Source organism: Rhinopithecus roxellana, chromosome 6, assembly GCF_007565055.1.
Source record: "Rhinopithecus roxellana isolate Shanxi Qingling chromosome 6, ASM756505v1, whole genome shotgun sequence".
Taxonomy (NCBI): Eukaryota; Metazoa; Chordata; class Mammalia; order Primates; family Cercopithecidae; genus Rhinopithecus; species Rhinopithecus roxellana.
This window is the reverse complement of record NC_044554.1, coordinates 113,307,027-113,330,767: the sequence shown is the minus strand read 5'-3', so window position 1 is coordinate 113,330,767 and position 23,741 is coordinate 113,307,027. Positions and strand designations below refer to the sequence as shown.

Genomic DNA, 23,741 nt, shown 5'->3' with positions numbered 1-23,741 from the left:
ACAATCCAGATGTCTCAAGCAGAAGCGATTCCCTCACAGGTCAAAGGCCAGAAGCGATTCCCTCACAGCTCAAAGGCCAGAAGTCCAAGACCGTGGTGTTGGCAGGCTCATATTTTTCTTGGGGGCTCAGAGGGAAAATCTAGTCCGTGACTCTTTCTAGTTTCTGGTGGTGGTGGCAACCCTTGGTGTTCCTGGGACTGGAGACCTATCACTCCAGCCGCTGCCTCTGTGGTCCCATGGCCTTCCTCCCCTGTGTGGTCTGGGTCTCTTCTTGTAAGGAACCAGTCATATGCGATTAGAACCCATCCTATCTTAATATGACCTCAACCTAACTGAGTATATCTGCAGAGACCCTTTTTCTGAATAAGGTCACATTCACAGGTACTGGGGTTAGGACTTGAGCGTTTCTCTGGGGACACAGTCCAACCCACTGAGGCTTTATGGCTGGGGGACCCCGGGGCCCTCCCCACTCTCCAAGTCCATGAGGCTGATGGGCTTTGTCCCCTCCCGCCTTCCGTGGGTTGTTCTTGGGCAGCAGGGGTGTTGGGGGCACTGGCCCAGCCCCCGTGTTGCTCTGGTCCCTCTGTGGCCTCTTCATGCTCCGTCACTGCTGAGCAGCTGCAGGGTGAGCATCAGCTCTCAGAGGCTGGAGCTTCCCACCCTCCCACACAGTCCTGGTGGCCGGCAGTGTGCCCTTCCCTCCAAATAATAATGAAGACGTTGCGGGAAACAAACCCTAACATTGACCTTTGCAGCCCCTCATGAAGCACCACTCCCTACGCCTGCCACGCCGACCCCCATCTGGGTGCATGGCTGAATGTCATTTATCCTTTGTCTCTGATCTTTGAGTCAGTTTCTGGTACATGAGACTGTTCTCATCCAGGCGGGTTCAGACCATTTGGCAAGAATAATTTCACAAGCCTGGTATTAGATGCTGCACAAAAACCTAAATACATAATGCATCTAGCCTCGGATTTTGTAATTCTGTCACACTCAAAACAAGCTGTCAAAACTGTCTGGCATGACTTATCCTTAATAAATCCCTAGTCCTGTTAATTGCTCCTTATTCCACTGAATAAGAATTGTTTGAATCCACAAATCGGGTAAAGAATGGAGGATAATGGGATGTGTTTAGAGGATTGCGGTGTTTTTCCCCCAGGACAAAAGGAGCCAGAAGACACAGTGGGCACCGTGCGGCTCCCATAGAGGGAGGCTGGATTTAATGTGCTTTGGCTTTGAGTCTGGCTGTTTTCAAATGGTTCTTTCCATAGAATGTTGGGCAGGAAAGTGATGCATTGGTTGTCTTGGAAAAAGAGAGGGGAGGCTGAGTTCCATGACACTGATTGGTCTAGAACCCATTTGGGGGCACCTGCCTGGTGCTCTTTGTGACTGGTGTGCTGTAAGGAGCAACCCAGGGGGGTGTGCATGGTGGTGTAGATAGGTGCAGCATCTCTTATGAGGACTGCGGAGGTATCCCAGCACCTCCATGAAGATGAGGTGCTCACACCCTCTGGCCCTGACACTTGGAGAAAGGCTTTGGCTCCAGATAGACCTGGTTTATCTTCTGGCTTCAGCATCTAACCTGGTTTTGTGACCTTGAGCGAGAGACTCACCGTCTTGAAGGCTGCGTTTCCTCCTCTGTGAAATGGGGTGGGCCGCCAACCTCAGGGTAGGAACTGGAGCAGGGATGGAAGCCCCCAGCAGGGATACCCTAACATGGCTACCACCCACCCACCTTAGGCCAAGAGGAAACCAGGTCAACAGGCACTTACAGAGTGTGCACCATATGGTGGCATAGGCAGAGACATGGCCTGGTGTGTCAGTCACACCCTCAGCCTCCCCCACTTTGAAGTGTGTCTCAGGGCCTCGGTTTCCTGGCCTACGACATGCGGTAGCGATACCCACCCCGCCAGGCTGTCACAGAGGACTGCACCTCTATCTGAAAAGCCCCGTTCATGGCTCCTGGCCCAGAAGGCATCCTCAGTCAACGCCAACAGGTAGAAGATGCAGCGCCTGGGTGAACGCAGCCTGACTCTCCAGTTGGTGCCGCAGCTGTGTGTGTGGATGCATGTGGGCACATGCGCACGTGCGTGTTCAGCATGTCTAGAGGAACCTCGGTTGTGCCCAGTAGGAGGAAAATGCTGTTGGCCTCCAAAGAAAGGAAGACGATTTGGCAGGGGCATGAGCAGCTGGGAACCTGCCCTTGCAGAGGTAGGGTGACGTCAGCCGCAGGGCAGGGCGCAGGTTGCAAACTGCAGGTGCAAGGCCCCTGACGTGAGGCTGGCATGCTGGAACCTGGCAAGCATCTTCTGTAAACACAGTCCAGAGCTCAGGGTGTCGAGTGCTGGGCACCTGCCACCACTCGGCTCAGTTGGGGACAGTATGTAAATGTGGGCGCAGCTGTGTCCCACGAAACTGTATGTATGGACACTGCAATTTGCATTTCATATCATTTTCATGTGTCATTAAATATTATTCTTTTGACCTTTTTTCAATCCTTTCTAAATGTAAAAACCAATCTCAGCTCACGGGCTGTACATAAACAAGGCGGCGGCCCAGGGACTCTGTATAAGAGGGAGGCTGCCACCCGGTGATTTCAGGCCCAGACCACAGATGCTGGGAGGACAGGGAGCCCTTCACTTTGTCCACTGCTGTATCTGCATGTCCAGCAAGACCCTGGTGCTCAGGGGCCATGAACAAGCAAGCGGATCTCAGCGTTTGGCTTCATGGCGTGCACTAGACTTTCTACTCTGGGGAGTTCTTTGCCATTCTTGGGTTGCCTGCATGTAAAGAAACCTGGTCCTGCCCATTAGAAACACCACTTGTTTTTGTTCATGTCAGTCCTTCGCACAGAGCTCCTGGGTGGAGTTTACGGAATGCATGTGATCTCTGCAATCACAGTCCCATCTGCGACTTTCCTGGAAGGCTTGCTCCACCCTCAGCCAAGGATTCTTGGGCCTGGAAGAATATGGGACTAAGCTTTCTTCTCTTCAGGAGCTTTGGAGGGGGAGCCAGCCAGCCTTTCTTTCTTCCTTCCTTCCTTTTTTTTCTTTGTTCTCATGCCTCAGCCTTGCAAGTAGCTGGGATTACAGATGTGTGCCACCACACCCGGCTAATTTTTATATTTTTAGTGGATGTGGGGTTTTGCCATGTTGGCCGGGCTTGTATTGAACTCCTGACCTCAAGTGATCCGCCTGCCTTGGCCTCCCAAAATGCTGGGATTATAGGCATGAGACCCCTCGCCTGGCCAAAGGGGAATGTTTCATACCCCAAATTTAGAAACATAACCCCCTTTCAAGAGGTGGGTATTAACGAACATAAAGATACCCTTTAGCCAAATGCACACAGTGTCAAGAGGGAAGACATTTAATGTAATCTCGAGATTATTAATTTTTAAGTAGTGAAAAAGCTTTGTTCAAATGGAACAAAATTATCTCACATCTATCTACTTTTTAAAAAATCAGCAGGGGCCAAAATGGAAACAAATGACATGAAGGACTTAAAAGAGACAACTGCTGTAATCCCAGCTACTCGGGAGGCTGAGGCATGAGAATCACTTGAACTAGGGAGGCGGAGGTTGCAGCGAGCCGAGATTGCACCATTACACTCCAACCTGGGTGACAAGAGTGAAACTGTCTCAAAAAAATAAAAATAAAATAAAGAGAAAAAGGAAAAAGAGACAACCGTTCATAAACAAGGCGGCGGCCCAGGGACTCTGTATAAGAGGGAAGCTGCCACCTGGCGATTTCAGACCCAGACCACAGATGCTGGGAGGCCAGGGAGCCCTTCACTTTGTCCACAGCTGTATCTGCATGTCCAGCAGGACCCTTGTGCAGAGTGGTCACTCCCAGCAGGCGCTAAGAAATACCCTGGGACCGCATGTGGGTCCTCTCGGCCGGCACAATGAAGCTCACACTATCTGTCCTTCTACCATGGGCTCTCGCCTCCAAGTGGACAGGATAAACGAGAGCCAGAGGTTTCAGAGGAATCCCAAACGATGAGCTGCCTGTTCCTCTTTCGAGAGGGGAGCCCACTACAGAAATTCACAGTGTGATTTGGTTTGCAGCTTATTTTATAGATGTCTCTGTCTTAGCTGAGTGCTCTTCCATTCCTCGACCAGAACTGTGAGCATATGGGAATGTATACCTCCTTCCACCTAGTTACTCCAAATTTAGGAATATGTTCCGCAAAAATAATTCTACAGGAAAAAGGGATACAGAAATCCTCACAGCAGAGTTATTGACCATTTTTAAAATGTTGTCAATACCCCAAATGTCCCAAAGTCAAGAAGCTATGAATTCTTATTGAGCACTCTGTTGCCACTAACTATGGATATGGAGGCTGTGTAATACCACGGAAGTGTCTGAATTCAGTGTGAATATGTGGGATGGAGGATAGAGAATGAGAGCTACATGTGGGTGAAGGCTGGAAAGAGACACTTCGATCTGTCAGGATGCTAAGATTGTGAGTTCATTGCTTCCCTTCACGTTTGAATTTCATTACTTGAGTAAATAGGCAAACAAGACAAAAGATTTTATTTAACCAGAACAGTATTAACGTATTAATAGTCTCTTTTTTGCCACTGATAACAGGTCAGGTTTGGATTCAACCTGTTCTTTATACTTTGCACCCATTTTTCTTCTTTCTTTCTTATTTATTTATTTATTTATTTATTTATTTGTTTGTTTGTTTTTGAGACAGGGTCGTGTTTCATCACCAGGTAGGAGTGCCGTGGTGCGATGTCGGTCCACTACAGCCTCGACCTCCTGGGTTCAGGTGATTCTCCCACTTCAGCCTCCCAAGTAGCTGGGACCACAGGTGCTCACCACCATGCCCAGCTAATTTTGTTTGTTTTTTGTAAAGATGAGCTCTCACTATGTTGCTCAGGCTAGTCTCAAACAAGAGGTCAAAGGATCCTCCTGTCTTGGCCTCTCTAGTGTGGGTTTACAGGCACGAGCCACCACACCCAGCCTGCATCCATTCTTTCTAGTCTGGCAAAGATGATATGGACCTGGGATCCAGGAACCACTAGGCAAGCAGAAAGACACAGGTCACCCCTTCCCCAGCCCCTGGGGTGTTGTGGCCTCTTCATACTCCAGTTGTTCGCTGATGACTTGCCCTGTCTCCACCTGAAGTGATGACATGTCTGGTCACAGCCTATTCAAAACTGGGTATTTCAAAAAAGACAAAAAATTTTGGAGCCAGGAGAAGATTCAGTGTCTGAAATGTTAAGTGTTGAAACCCATTTCTAAACTGAAATTGGATTTCGCTCTAGAATGATCTGAATTTGGTGGATCAGAGAAAACACAACCCCTTTTTCTTCCTGGCATTTCTTCCTGGATGGTCCGGCAGGTATGTGTCTGCAGGGAGGGAGCATTCCACCACACAGGCTGCCTGTTCCTGCGTAGTAGAACCCAGTCCTGCAGGGTGAGACCTTGGACACCACTCACCCACCTGGGGAGTGTGCTGCAGATGACCAGAAATGCAAGAGAAAATAATGACATGAAGGATCTATACAATTTTGAGAACTGTCCAGCCCTGTAATATAGTAAAAGATCTTACTCTTAAGACAGGTGCCAGGAGCCACTAAGATGCCATTTATCATCCTTCTCTGCTTCCTTGGTTCTCTTTGAGTGCCAGTGAAAAGTTCATTCTAGAGATCTAATTGCTTTTGAATGCACAATACGGTGTCTTACTAAATTCAGCACTCAAGACACTGGGAGTGCCTGGCTTTCCCAAAGGTGCCGTCTTTGCACCTTTTGGGTCTGAGAATGGAGGCATTTTCTTCAGCTCATCCCAACATTGTGTGGAACAGGACAAGCCTGTGAACCAGGGTCTCTCTGGACCAAATGGCCCTTCCTCCGATCTCTGCTGCATGCTTTCTAGATAAAGCACAAAAGCAGAATATAAAACAATCATCAGGTAGCTACCTGTCTTCCTCTTCCTCCTCCTCATCTTTCTAAACCAGCACTGCTCACACTTGGCTGTGCACACAAATCACCTGGGACTCCATGACTGATGAGCTCCTACGGGAGCCATGCTGCTGGTCCCTGGACCACACTTTGAGCACTGTGGATCTGGCCACCCCTCCTGGCAGCTCCCAGTTCCTGAGAGGACGGGAGGAGAAGTGTTTCGGCAGAAAGAGCTTCACGGGAAAGCTCTTCAATGCACACTGGCGTGAAGGGACCAGTTGACCTTGCTTCTGGGCCATATGCAGGACGGTGTCCCTCCTCCTGCTCCCCACCTGTAGGGAGAGGACAGAAATCACTGTGCTGGTTCAATGCGTGTCATTTTAAAGGTGTTTAAGATCTAAGACGATGATGGCTATCAGAGATAAAGTAATAACACTGCACCTTTCTGTATCCCATCAAATGCTTTGAAGGATTTTCCAACCAATTACTTGATTACGGCAGATATCATTGCCCCGGTTCCACAGATGAGGACACTAGAAGACAAGAAGATGTGTGAATGTCCCCGCTCATGGCCAGTGAATAAAAGTGAAGCCAGGCTAGCATTCAGGTGTTTGGGCGGACACCGAGCCCAGTGCCCCCACTTTGCCGTGTTGCAGGGCAAATTCAGATGACCAACCATTTTTTGCGCATGCAGGTGCAGCCCTGCAGGGACCTTTGTGTTGCTTGGCGTGTGGGGTGGACCTGCTGGCCGCCTCTGCATGGTGTCTGGGCTTCCTGGAGGTGGAGTCACCTGTTCTTGGTGAATGCTCAGATCCATGGGCGTAGGCTGCAGCTAGCAGAGTATGAGGCAGGAGGGTGTCACGCTCTGTGACTGTGGATACAGCCGTGGCTGTGTAACAAGTCCCACAGACAGGAGCCACTAACAATGGAAATTCATTCTTGCACGGTTCTGGAGACTGGAAACCTAGGAGGATCAAGGTGTCTCAGGCCTGGTTTCTCCTGAGGCCTCTCCTTGGCTTGTAGATGGCGTCTTCCCTCTGCGTCCTCACATGGCTGTCCGTCTGTGCATGTCGGTTTCCTAATGTCCTCTTCCTACAAGGACACTGGTCAGATTTGAAAAGGGACCACCCTAATGACCTGATCTGATCTTAATCCCCTCTTCAAAGATCCTATCTCCAGATACAGTCTCATTGACCACCCCAGTGACCTCATCTGCTCTTAATCCCGTCTTCAAAGGCCCCATCTCCAGATAAAGTCCCATTCTGAGGTCCCGGGATTTAGGGCTTCAACATATGGATTTTGGCGACATGATTCAGCCCACAGCTATGGCCCTACTTGGTCGTTTGTGGAAGGCATGGCACATGCAGCAGCTGCTGCAGAAGTTGATTAGGAAATAGAATGCCCCAAGGACCCGCAGCCATGTTTCAGCTAAAGGCCAGGGTGGTGGAGATGCCAATCACAGCAGTTTCAGCCCATCTGCTGGCCCAGCAGAGGCAATGCCCGTGACAGCTCAGCCCAACCTAAGGGCTTCCAGGAGGGCTGCTGAGGATCTAGGAGGGCGAGGAGGCACCAGGAGGGAACAGAAGGTGGCCAGGCAGGACCAAGGGAATGGCCTGAGTGTCACCCTGGGCCCAGAACGTTCCTGGATATAGCACACTGGGTCTGAGGCATTGTGACCCCAAGAAGTAGACTCCTGCTGGGCCAGCTTCCCAGTCAGCTGAGGTAAGCGTTGCTCCTATTGGGTGACCAAGCATTCTAGAGGCACTGGTTGTGCCCCAGGCTGGGGTTGGAGTCTTCTGTGTGGGTTTCCGTTCAGCTTAGCCTGTGACTCCTTGGGGACACCATGTTCCTCATCATACTTCAGCCTCCTCATCTGAGAGTTTCTATTGAGGTCCCCGCGGTTCTGCTCTGGCTGTCATCCTGTGCCAGCCCACTCCTCACTGGCCAACCCTGAAACCCTGGGGTCTGCACTTGGGAAGTGGGGTTAAAAACTCTCATCCTCTCTCACTGAGACTGTTGTTTTGGCATAGATTAAGGTAAATTTTATCCAAAAACTTCTTGAACACTGTTAGTGAAACAACATAACTGATTTTTCGCAAATGTTCTAGCCATATTCTGCCATCGTTCAGAACTCTTGGGAGCACCCCACCTGAAACTGCCTCCTGGGTGGACGGCGTTCTTTAACTCTTGTCTCCCACGGGGGTGGATTTGACTCGTGAGTCGCTTGTTTCAGGGAATGGTCAGTGGTCAGGGAATGGTCAGTGGTCAGGGAATGACTCATCATCCAGTTCATTTGTCCCTTTGAATCCTGGACACGGAGTGAGTCCTCTGGGCCCTGAGGTCTATCAAGGGACAAAGACGCAGCAGCAGCTGAACAGGGTGCATGTCGCGCTTCAATCTGTGCCAAAGAGGAGGACAGACACAGACCCGCGTGGATGTTCATTTGCTCACACATGTGGACACACACCTGCAATGTTTCTCAGGGGAGGAGAGCTGGGGGCCTGAGGTGTCTGGCGGAGGGATGAGCCTTAGTTTTTACTCTACCCTTCTGTTCTTTTTGTTTTTGCTTTAAAGAAATCAAATTGATGTATTACTTTTTTCCATTAACAGATGTTTTTAAAGAAAGAGCTGTCTTTCTAGCCCCTGGGAACCAGAAAATGAATGCTTATTGAAAAAAGGCTCTGCCCTCCCCACTACAGAAAGGCCCCACTTCATCCCAGTTCTGGACGACTTCTCCCTTTCCCCAGCATTCCTAGTCAGCAGCACAAACCTGCCGAGAGACACACCTCCAAGAAATCCCCGAATCCCCGCGTTTCCTCTAGTTGACTCCTCAGGCAGCCTGGTCCCTCCCTCCACCCTCTCAGTTTGTGACTGGACATCAGGGACTCACTTCGGGCATCTGGGATGCACAGACACCCTGCAGTCCCCAGGTCCCTCGGGTGGGGGAGGTGGACTATGTCTGTTTCAGTGGGTGAAGCATCTCCCATGGGGGAGGCCCAGTGCCCTGCAGCAGCTCTCCAGGTGTGGCTTCAGACATGGCCTGGTGGTCTGGGAGGTGGAACAGCCTCTTGTTCGAATCACCAAGGCCTGTTCTTAGGATGTGAAAGAGTTCCTGGGGGGTGGGGCTTGAGACCAGGACGAGGGTGTGGAGACCAGATGAGCAGGGACTCCCCTGAGGTGTGGCCCTGTGCACAGACCGCAGGTCAGGAAGAGCAGAGGGTCAGGAAACCTTGAAGCCCCTCTGCTTGCAGCGGTCTCTGCCTCCCCGGAAGCCATACAATGTTTTCTGGTTTGCTTGCCAGAAGCTAGCTGGCTGGCCCCTTCTGCATAATCCAAGTGTGTGCACACATCTGTGTGCCTGTATGCATGGCGTGGTGTGTGTGTGTGTGCAGTATGTATGCGCTTTCACATCTGTGAGATGAAGCATGCAGAATTTCCTGACTCATCATCCAGTTCATTTGTCCTTTTTCCTCTTAGATATCGAGCATTTTATTATTTTATTTTATTTCTTGAGATAGAGTTTTGCTCTTGTTGCCCAGGCTGGAGTGCAATGGCGCGATCTCAGCTCAACACAACATCCACCTCGCAAGTTCAAGCGATTCTCCCGCCTTAGCTTCCCGAGTAGCTGGGATTACAGGTATGTGCCACCACACCTTGCTAATTTTGTATTTTTAATAGAGACGGTGTCTCTCCATGTTGGTCAGGCTGGTCTCGAACTCCCAACCTCAGGTGATCCACCCATCTCGGCCTTCCTAAGTGCTGGGATTACATGTGTAAGCCACCGCGCCCGGCCAGACGTCTAACATTTTATAAGGAAGTCTTGCCATATGCCTGCAAGCATTCAGAAGGCCAAGTTGGGAAATGCCCCAACAGATTCCAAAAATAGGACTTTTCCCCTTTTCTAGGTTGGGGAAATGTTTTGCAGAGGTGGTTCCAAACAGATCATCACTCATCAACCATTATGTCCTCAGTAACGAGATGGTGAAACATGCAGCTCTTTGTTGGGCAGAAAACTGTAAAATAAGGAAACAGATACTGAATTTCAGTGTTTAGCTCAATTGATGACAAAGGGTTATATTATCATTAATTCATGTTTATTGGACTTCCACTGGGCACATGTTCTTTTTCAAAAATTTTATTTTAATTTTTATGCAGAATCACGGAAGGGTCCTCTTTTTAAACGTCGGAATTACAGAAGTGTATTTGTCTGACATTAGACGGAGTTCAGTAAATATTTGTTGAACGAATGAACAAATTCGCATCATGCTCCATTTATGCTGCAATATTGTTACCTCTGCCCTTTTAGGTACTCTCACTTTCTCCTCTTAGGAGTTTTTTGAAACCAGTAGGAGCCCTCTGAGCGGTGCCCACCGGAGGGCACAGCCGAGAGGCGCAGTGTGAATTGGGTGCCCAAAGAGCTTGCTTAGAAGATTTTTAACAGAGGTTAAGCTCATGGTATTTTTCGTGTGACAGACTGTATTTCTTTTCATTCTACCTAAAATGTTCAAAATTAAAGGGTTTATTTTTTAAACTGGCAGAATGCATTTTAAAATAGGAAAGCAAATGCTAGTACCAATTTTGCATTTAATAATAAAAGGAAAGTGTGTTTTTTAACTTCATAAAGAATCAAATTGTTAGATGATTCCCATTTGGAAAGATCATGAATGTTGATGCATTATGCCTTTTCTTTTTTTTTCTGTTTGGTCACTGTGAAGTTGAAAATAAGCTCTAGAAATTAAAAAAAAAAAAATGAATTCTGGAAAAATATCCCCCCAAAATCACATTGTTCTTATTTTATTACTCTTTTTTTTTTTTGAAAAACCTAAGCATATATGTTATTGGTAAGTGTCTGTGAGTAACAAGAACAGGAACACTTACTTGCAAATGATTTTAAGTAAGAATGACTTATTTCACTCTAATTATTGCAGGCAACATTTAGGTATTATTTTCATTAAGTACACTATTATTTGTGGCAAATTGTACTGAAACATTTGTGTTTTCCCCCCAAAGTCTTATGGACACCACACATTCACCTGTTTAAATAACGGAATTTACGGTGGCTGGAAGCACTCCTATTAATTCTGTTATATGTGGTTTTGGCTCCCTAAATAATGTCTAGCTAAAACCTCTCTTATTACGTCCAGATGCAATTCATTTTTTTCTGATATACAGAACACTGGAAATGTATCAGCCTTTATTATTCCTCATTGAAATGAGTGCCTTTAGATTTCTAATTATATTGTCTAATAAAACTAAACAGTCAATGCTATTTGCATATTATATGAAGAAGTGTCATACAACAAACTCATAGCAGTCAATTAACATAAAAGCTAATTATATATCTCATCAGCTTACAAGAGTTTCTGAATTCATGCTTCCCCTGTTGTAGCCTAGAGCAAAGGAGCTTTGAAGTTTCACTTCTAAATATTGACTTTTAACTAATATCAGCAGTGATTTCAATTTTTATGGATGAAAAGTTAGTGATTAAACTAGATGCAATATTGCTACAATGCAATTAAAATTTTACATTAACTAAACCTCCAGAAAGAAAATCTTTGCTACAATGTGAAATTAATTATCAGTCACTAAGCAGGTTAAGTACTGGTTTCATATCTGAAGGACACTCCAAAATAACGATAAAGATGAGTGAAATTTATTGGAGGTTGTCAGACTGTAATGGCAGAGACAGATATACCACAACGACAGTTTCCACTGTAACATAATTGTGTTCCTGCTGATTGTGACAGCTATCAAGCAAGAAATTTACTACAAGATTAACAGAGACACAGTAATGAACAAACATGGAGGCATGCTGTAATTGGCCGTTATTAAAGCGTTATCATAGCGGTCTGTAATAAACTCCCTAGCTCTGGTTTTCTAGAGAAGTCAAAGTCAGAACTTTCAAGTACTTTTTTCCATTCTAAAGTAGGGATGTGGGTATCCCCCCACCCCCATCCCATTGCTCACATAACAAGCACAAGGTCAGAAGAAACGTAAAGGGGGAGAAATAGGCACTACATTTAGGAAGTATGATTAAGAGCTATAGGTGGGTTTAAAATTTAGGAAAAGTTAGGATTTACTTGGAGTGCTTGGGGTACTCTAAGATAGCAATGAAATTATCATGGATCATTTTTCTACTTATAACTTGTACCAAACAAGTCCATATGTAAAAGCAATGGCAGATAAGAAAACTGTGCCAGTGCGTGGGTTTTCTCTGGATACACAGGCCTTCTCATTCATATTTTAATGAGGTTAGTATCTCTGAGACAGTCCTTGGAGGGCAGAGACAAGGCTCCCTAAGATTACAATAGGAGGTGCTTTATTGACAAGTACTATTCAAAATCTTCACAGTATAGAAAGACTTCGATTTATTCCACTTGTCCCAATACTTATTGGCCTCTTATAATCAAAACATTTTGAAGGGGGGGAGAAAAAAGCCCAGTTATTCTGTGAACAGTCTTTAAATGTACTCATCGTAGTTCAACTGCTTAGAATCATTTTAAACTCTAACCATGTACATTTGAATAAATGTATAAAGAGCTGTAATGCATAGCATCTTTTTCTTAAATATTTTCTCACAAAAATTGATGCTTTGGCATTTTAGGATCAAAATGTTTCTTAACCTTCTGCAAAAATGAGCTCCACTCGTGTCATGCTGGCTGTTTTCCCTTTCCTTTTTTTAACGAACATCGTAAGGTAGTGTCTCCGAGCTAGCTGCCAGCAAACATTTTCTACTTTTAAAGGATGTTTACTTTAAAGGGCTAGAGAATCACATCAAAAAGCCAGTCAACCTCCATAGACTGACAAAATTATAGAAATTCACACGTTTGCACCTTGCCATAACATACTTGTGTTAAAATAGGCAAAATGGCAGTATATTCAAACATGTCAAATTACACTTTCAAAATAAAAACAATCCACTGGTAGGTGGAAACTTTTAACATGGGGAACTGTTTCCAAAAGGTGCAACCTAGGAAATGAATCAAATGGCCCGCAGAAGTGAGTTGTGGAAGGCCTTCCACACAAACATCACTATTTTGCTCAAAACTTAGATGCTCAGCAATTTTTGCAAATAGCTCACAATGTTCTGTGAATTGAAAAATTAGTTTTCAGCGTGGCCTCTACTCAACATGAATTAGGTGGTGTATTAGGACGGAGTCTGGTGTTCTAATGGAAGAAAGGCCTAAGTTTCTGAAAGCCCCGGGCGATCAGACCATGGTTCCTCCTGGCTCGGTCCCCATCCCCCCAAGCCTCAAGTATGTTTACTTTTCAGATGGGAAACCAGACGGGGGGAGGGAGGAAGGGAAGGAGAGAGAGAATGAATTTCTTGATTACAGTTAGATATTTTTTAATGAAAGAGTCTATTCTTCACGTTCAGGTAAAATGCTACTCTGTTGACATCCAGAAGCTACTATGAATATATTGTATATGTATCAGCTAAGGAAATAATACTTAAAATACATGCATCACAGAAAAAGAAAACCTCCATAATCTTTCCGCTAGTGATCTGTCTTGATTAAATCACATTTTAAAATCTGCCTCTGCATTTTATAGTTTTTCCAATGATTAATATGTATTTAATTATTTGTTTATGTAAATTAATAAAACAGATTTTCAGTTTTGTTTGTTAATCTACGTATTGTGTGCATGTTTTACAACTTAATCAATGAAAATTAATGAACGGCATAATTAAAGCGTAAGTAGAACGCAACTTGTGTTTGAAATGCGCACTTTGAGCCGCTTAGGCTGCAGTTTTTGAGTGCAGACATTTTTAGAGATTAAAACATTCATGAGTTTTAAAAACGTGGTATTTGAGTGATTAGATACATGTGGTGGTATATTCTATTAAATAGTCCATAAGCTATTTGACTTCCGATTCGAGTGCCTGGGCCTTGAGAGCAGCTCAAAATCAAGCTCCAGTGGAGTCGTGGGGGAGGAGGAGGGATGTTACCTGTGCACAGGGGAGGCGCAGCTGATAGTTAATCGCGGCTGTATTTCTCTGGCGCGTCCTCTTCCCAAGTTTCCTTTAGAATGTTTTGACAAACTGGCTTCCTTATTGAAACGGGGGGCGCCGGTGGCGATGCGGGGTGGTTTGTAATGGAACCTGGGTCTAAAGAACACAGGCGCACCCTGCGCCCGCGCTTTCAAGGGGACGCCGCCGCGCCGCTGATGAGATTTGTGGCCAGATGGCGGTGAAGCGCGGAGACCCTTTGTGCGCCCCGAGCGCGCCTGTGAATGTAGCGCGGTCGCTGGCACCGGAAGGGTTCATACTGCGCCTGAAAGGGGACAATGGAGGCTGGATAGATCAACACTGCAGAAATCGAGTTCATTTGTGATTCAGCCCCTTTCACTGCGGTTGTCATGCAAACTTCCTACTTTGATCAGCAGAGGGTGGAGAGGGAAAAAGCCCGCAAAGGCCGCGGGCTGCGGCGCGGTCCGGCGCCCTTGGCGGCTCCACGCCCCCTTCCGGAAGGAGCCGCTGGGACGCCGCATCCTGCACCTTGACCTGTCTAGACGGCCCCGAACGTTTTGTCTCCGTTACCAAGGGCGAGGGGTGCTCTTTGACCCGCGCCCGGGGCGGAGGTGGTGGCCAAAGGGTCCAGCTGAATCCTCGCCGAATTCCGGAGGGAGAGGGGCGAGCGGGGACGTGCACCAGCTGTTCCCAAAGAAAGCAGCCCAGGAGCCCGCCTGGGAGATGGGGCGCCCGTCCGGGAGCCCCTTCCTCTCCCAGCTCCGCGTCCACCCCAGCCCGGGCCATCGCGCGGCTGCAGCGCGGGGGACGCGCAGCCAAGGGCAGCCCCGGGGTGGGCCAGACAGACTTTGGGCCTCCTCAACTTCTCCCCGACTAATGGGGTCTGAAGCCAGCTGAGCGCGCGCTCTCTCTCCCTCTCTCTCCCTCCCTCTCTCTGTCTCTCCCTCCTTCTCTCTCTCCCTCTCTCTGTGTCTCTCCCCCTCCTCTCTCTCTCCTCTCTGTCTGACAAGTAGATGGATAATAACTGCCATTTTCTATGCGTCATGCTTTTTGCTACATGCTCAGTGACTTCTAAACATGATTCTAGGTAGAGGTATAGTTTCTAGTTTGAATGTATTTTTTTCTGTCCACTTTGAAATATATGCACTTTTAAAAAACTAGAATTTACGCCAACCCCGTAATGATATAAAGCAGGTTGTTGTTACATTGTAATAACAGTCTACGGTACCGTCTACTGTGTCTGTGCTAGGGAAGTGGCACACGTTTGCATTCATGGAGAGTGTGGCGTTTCCATGTGGACTCGCCGGAAGGTCTTTGAAGTAACATTAACATTAAGACAAGTTTCCTCGCCCTGTCTTTCTTCTTAGATCCCCCTAGCCCAGTCGGAGGCGTTCCTAACGGACCTTTTGGAGAAAGTCTGTGAGCGAATGAACGACTACAAGCTTGAGGAAGACCCTGTGACGAAGGAGAGAACTTTCAAGAGATTTGCTCCTAGGAAAGGAGACAGAATATACCAAGAATTTAAAAAATTGTATTTTTATTCTGATGCTTACAGACCTTTGAAATTTGCGGTAAGCTCTCTTCCTTGCAGATGAATCGTAGTATCCAGAAACGTGTTTTTGGAACTCTTTTTTGTTGTTTACTACTCTTGTTGTAGTTGAGTTTCAAGATATGAAACATCAAATGCACATTAAAATGTCGTCTGCTGACTTTGTTGTCTTGCTGCTTAAGTGCTCACTATACATGTAGTAACTTGACTTTTGAGACACCTAAGGGTTTGTGGCAATTTGTGGTGATCAATGGATACATTTCAGTGATACTTTATGGAAGGTGCTGTTCACAAATCCCGGGGACTTGAAGACACAGTTTTGCACAATGCTTTGCTGAAACCATTTGTGTGGGGACTCCGGAGTGGTCTCCGTGCTGGTGCGAGGAAGGTTCTCTCACAGGTTTCCACGTAAGGAATCAGGGGCTGTGGTTTCCAGGTTAAAAGCCAAATTAAAACGAATGTCGCTTTCAAATATTTACAGCCGAATGCTAGAGGGAGAGTGATGCAACCATCTCTTTTTTTCTAAGGCTTCACAGAGGAGGGAGAATTGGATCCTGAGTTAATTCAAGTATTCTAGCCCAAGCTAAGTTAAACAAAGGCTTAGGTATGATAGTGGGCTTGATGTCAAATTTCCTTCCAGTATAATGTTGATTTTTCATGAATGCTAGTCTCTGGCTTGCTAGAATATGCTTGGCAAAATACATTGCAATATATTTCACTTTAGTCAATGCTGTTGAATCAGACAAAGTGATGGGCAGTCCTGTTTTTAAAAATGTATTATTAAGTTCACACATTGGCCAGAATGTCAGGCCTGCTGAAACCTTGAAATAAGGGCTTTAGCCAATTTTTAAAGATTTTATTTTAATTAGAAAGTAAAGGCAATTATCAGAGTTAAAAGTACCACAGAATAAGAATGGCAATGAATGAGTGCATTTGTATTTCACAGGTTTTAAGTAGGCAAAACCTGTGAAATTTAAATATTTTAAAATGCCATTAAAAATTTTTAGAGTCTTGCTTAATGAACTCAGAAAATGATTTACAAGTCTCTAGTGAATACCGTTGGGTAACTTCACAGCTTCTAAAAGTATAACCTGGTAGTTCTTTAACAAAGAAACATACTTCAGTTAGAATTTAAGATGATCAAATGCGGGGACATATTTGAGCACCCTCTTCTCTGAAAGGTCAGGGTTTCCCCCCCCCCCACCCCTTTTCAGTGAAGTGAAATTCTGGATGGATCTCTAAATAGTATGAAAAGACACTTCCCAAAGTAACTGTCAGGTGTGTGTCAGGTGTGTGTCAGGTGTGCGTCAGGTGTGCTCTCCACAGGGAAACTGAAGATGGGCTTGTTTTGATTGCTGAGAAGCCTTAATTGTTTTCACACTTTCAGACCACAAAATGGATTATTATGTTAAATCTCAAGGAAACTGGTTTAACCATTTCGAGGAGCTGTGGTCTTTTCATTTTTTTTAAAATTTAAAAACCGTTAGACTTTTCAGCTCCTTAAATGGGAGGCCCATTTCTTCCTATGACTTCCATTCCAATTTAAGGAAGTGACACATGCAAAGAATGATGTTCCTTCCTCAGCCTCCCACATCTTCCAACACAACTCATCATGTACTTAAGCCCCAGGAAAATGATGCAATTAACATTCTGGGAAGAGGGTTAATCCAATGCAATGATGTATTAAACCAAAAGGGCTAATAAAAATGGACCACCTTGGTTACATGATTTCCTATGTGTAGCTAATAAATTGTTGCAAAGTCCTTCCTAACAAAGTGCCCCGCCAGTGTGCGTCTATCCACATATGTTATTATTATGTTTCTACAGTGTGAAACTATAATAGAAGAGTATGAAGATGAAATATTCTCACTTATCGCCCAGGAAGCACACTATCTAGCTGACAAGCTGTGCAGTGAAAAATCAGGTACTGTGTCTGATGTAACATGTACTCGCTGCTCGCACACCCTCTGTCTCTCACTCAGCCTTGCAGCGTCTTGTTTGCAAACCGAGCCTCGCTGCCTCTCTGCGACCCACAGCTCTGACACAGGATCCCCCGTCTCCGCTGAATCAGAAACAACAGCATGTGAGAGAAAACAGATAAACAGAAACCACAGGGCTGTGTGGCCTTCCTCTTTGTACTTTCTTTCCTCTACATGTTAAGTGAAATCAAACATTCTTGATTTCCAGTTGTTAAGGAGAAAATTCTTGTTCAGCATTAGAAGACTCCCAAGTACTTTCTTTTTAAGAACTTTGAGAGAGAGGATTTTTCCATCCTGGACCAGGGAAGGAGACCCTCACTTCGTGGCTTGAGTATTTGCTACACCAGCAGAAGGTGCGATTTTTGTTTTGTAAGAACTTTCTAAAGTTTTTTTTTTGTTTGCTTGTTTGGGCGGGGCGGGGGGGATGCTGGATTTTTTTTTTTTCCAGGTTCCATTCCTGTATCCACTTCTTAAAAAAAATTTTTTTTCTGGCTCAGAGGATGGAAAACAAGTTAATTCTGAAGCATATACACACACTCAGAAGCTGGAAAAAATGAGCAGAATTGTATTTATAATATACAAAGTTGAAAGTGGTAATCACTGACTCTCCACTCTGTTGGCTGTACATAGACCTTCTAGTCCTCTAACTTGGATGCTTGTTTAAGACATTTATAAGAATGGAGTACACAGTTGTGCATTCTTTTTGGATATTTTTGGGAAGAAATGAGTGAGTAGATATGAAGACAATGATTTAAAGCCAGTGGGGTACTTTTAAACAATATGGAAGTTTGAGACAATTAGCATTCAGCAGTTGTTTACAGTAAAGGATAGAATACACCTACATCCATTATATCAAATGTAGTGCCAAAGTCCTTAAAATAACCGCTACTGCATATTTGTAGATAAATATTCATGTCATCAAAAGCCATTAAACAAGAAGTACACAAATCCCCCATTAACAGAACAAGTAAGGTTTTTTTTTTTTTTTTTTTTTTTTTTTTTTTACTCTGAGTAGATAATTGGGTTGTTTCCTGTTTAAAATCCAGTTTTAATGAAGCTTGCAAAAGAATACAGTGAGACGATGCAGTCAGGATTATTCAGGCATTTGGCGTATTTTTCTTGGATGTTGGAGACATACTATAGAAATGTGTGATGTCCATAGCCACAACTTCCCACAGAAAATGTTTTTAAAGTGTTTCAAACAATTCAGAGATGTATGGAGGCATTCAGATATAAGCAAAAATGTGATGAACAATATTTGAAATGTTGATTTTCCAATTTTTTCCTCATAAAGGACGTGGTCTATGACAAACGCAGATCCACTGCTACATGGGCCCTCTCTCAGATGCTCCAGGAGGACTAGAGAGGGTTCCAGTAACTAGTCCCAGCAGTGGTCACCCCGAATAATAAGATCCTGGGGAAAGACTGCTCCCAAGTTTGTCAATTTGACTTAATTTCAATAATCTTAACTACCTTTCTTCATTCTTTCTGCCTATTTATAATTGGAATAAAAATTAACACTAACCTTGGGAAAATGCAAGCCTAAAGAATAAACCTAAGATAGGTGCAATTTTGCAAGGATAAAATGAAACCTGATTAGATAATTTTTAATTGGCATTTGATTTTTAAAACACTGATTAAGTCCTTACCACTATGAACAGCAGTGTTGGAAGTAAAAGGTGTGAAAGATACTCAAAGGTGCAAGCCATCATTGAACCACAACGTAGTGAAACAGGGTGAGTCCTTTCAGGTAACGTTTCTTCCTGAAACATATTTATGGATGTTCTGAACCACTCATAAGTTAAAAACCGAGAATAAATTACTCCTAGAAAGGGACTAGTCTTCTCCCACCCACTCAAAAAGCCCTGCTGTTGAAGTGAGTTAATACCACAATAACAAGGAAGAGAGTTTCTTCAAACTGAACAATTTTTGATAGAAAAAGCTCAAGCAACACATCAATGATAAAAACTGTGATAAGCGACTAAAGCAACAGAGAATTCATGTGTCTTAACACATGAGGATGGTTTCAGACAACTGAAGGATGAGATGTTCGTATAGTAGAAAACTCCAGATGCACTGGTACCTAATCGAAAACACAAGGACAGCCACTTTACAACCAGAATATGACAGTCACACTCTGCTTTGTGAAGGCGATACTTTGCCCTGTCATCTTGCACTACAGCTTTGCTGTGATGGATTCTCCAGAGTTTAAACAATGTCTTAAAGATGTGACTCTGTGTGTGTGTGTGCATGTGTGTGTTTTGGAGGGTATGGAACTGCACATTAAGCAATAACTATTTACTGAGTGTATACTAAGTGCAAAGACACTATGCTGTTAAAATATTCACACGCTGCTTTTAGGAAGATAAATATTTAGAAAATAGACATTGGTAGAATTAGAGGTTTTATTGAAAGTTTAGTTCCTTTCTACACTTTACATACACCTTGTTTATGTAAGAGTTTCACTTTTTTTCTTCTTAATGTAAATTATTTCACTTTATTTATAATAATCACATGTTGGCCAGTAAGGGCACGTTCACAGACTCTTCAAAATATTGAAGTTCTAACATTCACCCATACACAAAAATAAGTGGGGAAGAATGGAGAAAATATATATGTCAAATTTAAGATGATTGTGTTTGGATGAAAATATAACACATCACTGAGATTTTCATAAACATTATGTGTCATTTTTTTGATGAGTGAAAAAAACTCAATGAAAGGTTATAGGATTACAAGTGAATCTGTGACTGCCACTGCAGTTTATATACTGGATAGAATAAAAGTCATCAAATGTACTCTGTTTTTGGAGTGTGAGACAGAGTAATAGGGGGTTATTCCTCAGATAATCTCTTTTTTTCCTAGGCAAGAAATAAAGGCAAGTTCATTAGATGTTCTTGGTGGAATATCTTGGGGCATATAGCCCAGACTTCTCCAGAATGTCATTTTGATGTCTTGGAGTCAAAATGATTAAAATCTTAGTGTGCTATAGGGTCGTGATGAAAAGTGCAGCTCTTTGCCACTCAAGGTATGGAACAGAGTACTGTAGCTTAGAAATGAATGGGTCTTCTAATACTCATGGAAGTATTTGTTAAATAGAATATGTGATGGCATAAATAAATACACAAATATATTCTGTATGTATCACTTCTGCTTCCATATCAAACCTTAACAATTAAAAGCATCATCACTGATGAATTTGCCACATAACAATTTTGAATGCAGCGTATGAAGATGAGATCACGTATCTAGAAATGTTGAGCCTACATTTAAAGTAAAAGATTTTTTCCTTTTTATGTAGACTTCTCAACACTAATGGGAATGTTAAATTCTAATACGTAAAATAATTACTTTCAAAGGCAAGCATATTTTTTAAAAGTTATGTAGCTAAAGTAATCCATAGCCTTTTTCGATAGAGTTTGCATTAATTGCTTCTAATTGGAAAAGCAGTATTACTAAAGTATCTAGTTGCTTCTGTGGTCCTTGGGTTAAACGCCAGATGTCCTGTGCCCCTTACAAGCTGTGGAATATCTCTGAGTGGAGCCATGGGTGAAATGACACAATATCTTGGCCTTGCTTTAAAATCCTCCAGCCAAAAAAGACTGGAATATGAGGCAAGAACAGCAGTGTTGATCTTTGTTGAAGTTGGGTTTGGGGTGCAGGGGAATAGATTACATCCTTCTTTCTGCTTTGGGGTAATTTCTATAATAACATTTTGGGAAAATTTCCATAATAAAAGATTTTAAAATATGCTTCCACCAGAACGTCGTTTTTGCATAACGTAAATTACTTAATGGGCTGGCGTCTAAAGTAATAATGATGCTATCTAATTTTTTTTTCCAGATCTGTGTGAAACTTCCACAAATCATACTGAGCTCTAGGAGTGCCGTGCTGCTAGTTGTAGAGAGGAGTAAAGTCACACCCAAAGGTCAATGTCTGCATTTTATGTTTGCGTGTTATCTTTCATGATAAGAAATTTTGTCTCTTGTTTATACCGTGTTTGTCTCCGTTTATGATTTATTTTGAAAATCTGTTGTTTGACATCATGACAAACCCTGAGTTTTTTTAATAGGTGAAGCTGAGGAGTACATGAAACTTAAATTAACCTTTGCAGATTTTGATGAATCAAGCTTGACAATAAAGAATTTAATTCTGTATTGGGGGAAAAGTGAAGACATTTCATAAACAAAATAGGGATTTCTTAATGTATGCTGTTTATTTTATAACACTGTGTGTGCACATATACAAGTGCAGTCGCTATCTGATAAGAACTGGATTTGAATTCTCAAATACTTGATTGCCTATAAATTTAAGGAAATACATGGCAACAAATTCAAAATGTGGTCTTCTGGGTGAGATATGGCTATTGGTGGCTCACATTTAGCGTGTTGAGTGTACTACTAAATAATTTTCCATTCTTCTACAGGAATGGAAAGAGAGTTGGGACCTGGTGGGAAATTATCCTTTGACCACACTTATATACAAAGTCTAGTGATAATCACTCCCGGAAATTTCTTTATCTCTGTTAAATTTGCATTCAATGGAATCTGACTTTAGTGATGAAAAATGTCAGGGTATAGTCTACACCAGTTTCTACAAAGAGATTCTCATTGTCTTTGGTGACAATCAAGTGGGTAGGATGCTACACATTCTGCCCGGAAGACCTAAAACTCTTTGCCATATTGTTACTCAGTTGCTTAAAAAGCACATTGTGTGTTTAAATCATTCTCCTGACTCTTCAGCAGGAAACAATCCTTGTATTTAGGAAAATTTACCAAAGCTAAGGGGAAGGGCTTTCCATGTCCCCTCCCCACCTCAACTCTGATTAAAAGTTAGTAAGTTAATATCACTTAATTATTTGGGTGCTTTTTTTTTGTCTTGTCTGTAGCTGCTTAAGTATGATGGCTCCTTACATAAGACAATGAACTAGCACTCTAGCTGACACACGATGGAAATAGAACTGAATAATAATTAACACTATTTTCCAGTAGGGTAGGACAATTGTTATTTAAAACATAGTCCCTATAGCTTTATTTAAATGTACCTAGTTAAGGTTAATTTGGCATTTAAAGTAGTAAATCAGGAACATTCTCCTAACTTGGGTTTTCTTGGGAAATGCACTAAACAGGAAATTTATTCCCGAAAACCTGGTGACCTTCACAGGAACATGGTGGGAACTGTGACTCTAAGTCAGCTTCACTGAAAAATGTTCACAGTTGTAATTGTAGAAGTGTTGCCAAATTTGTTTTCATACTCTCATTGATCATCATTAAACATTCTCAAATGTAGACAATACTAACACTAATTATAGAAATTAAGAAAATGTGGACTCCTGTTTGTGACTAAACGGACGTGGGGAGGTGCACCTCCTGTCACTGAGGGGTGCCTTTCATTGACAGTCATGCTTTGCTTTGAATGGAGAGGGCCGGGAACCTTGACTTACAGCGAATAGCTAAAGTTTTGCTGAATATGGCATTTCAGTGTCTTTCTTGGGTTTCCCATTAAAAATAGTCTTGTGTCTTGTAAATGTTTAATATCTCATGACTTGTGTATTTTTTCTTTCCAGAATTTTTTTCCAGATCAAACTTGCTAAACTCATGTAAATGTGTGTAGCCTATGAAGTTACTGATTAAACCTGTATTTGAGTGATAACGCACAAGCCACTGGATTTCTCATGGCTGCAGGAAGTCTTAGGTTCCCCTCTGGGTCACTGTTAGGTGGTGCTGCTTTTGCTCATGAGCAGTGAGATACAGTAGCTACTCACTTTAGCATCCTTCTAGCCACCTCGGTGCCTTGTAAGTCACATTTATTGACCAAAACCGAAATAAAAACAAGTCATGGGGAGGAAACAAAAACAAAATAAAACAAGGCAACATTACGGTGTGAGAGAAACGTTTCTCAGAACTGATGAAAGCGGCCTAGTTCTATGTCCAAAAAAATCCCTGGAGAAACACGGGGTAGGGTGTGTAATGCTTATTAAAATAATGAGGAGAGAAGACCCGTTTGAGGCTGGATGGTTTCAAATTGTTCTCTTATGAGATGGTTGGTTTGGGTCTCCATGAAGACATGTGAACCTGTTCTCATAAAAAAAAAAAAAAGACCAAATTGGCTGAGATGCCCAGTTTATTTTTTGTGATGTGGGATTACTATTTGCTAAGAACAAGCCAAGGACAATGAATCTGTTTTACTGAGGAGTGGAGAGTGGGATTGTGCTGAAGTCCCAAACGGGAAAGATCAATACTTTATTTACTAAGACAACCCTAAAAAAATAGAGTCAATAGCTGACTGTGCTTTTTTATCTGTTTCTCGGCTTAGGTTGATATTTATTC

The 23,741-nt window shown here is 43.5% G+C and overlaps 1 protein-coding gene across 1 annotated transcript in view; it reads left to right on the top strand.

Annotated features, from left to right (window-relative positions):
* CNPY1 (canopy FGF signaling regulator 1) overlaps window positions 1-21,552 on the top strand; it is a 68,330-nt gene extending 46,778 nt beyond the window's left edge. The window contains exons 3-5 of the mRNA XM_010368154.2: window positions 15,252-15,455; window positions 17,261-17,357; window positions 21,256-21,552. Of these exons, the coding sequence (XP_010366456.2) occupies window positions 15,252-15,455; window positions 17,261-17,357; window positions 21,256-21,293 (339 nt within the window). The 3' untranslated portion in view covers window positions 21,294-21,552. The remainder of the gene's footprint in view (window positions 1-15,251; window positions 15,456-17,260; window positions 17,358-21,255) is intronic.
* The last annotated feature ends 2,189 nt before the right edge of the window (window positions 21,553-23,741 follow it).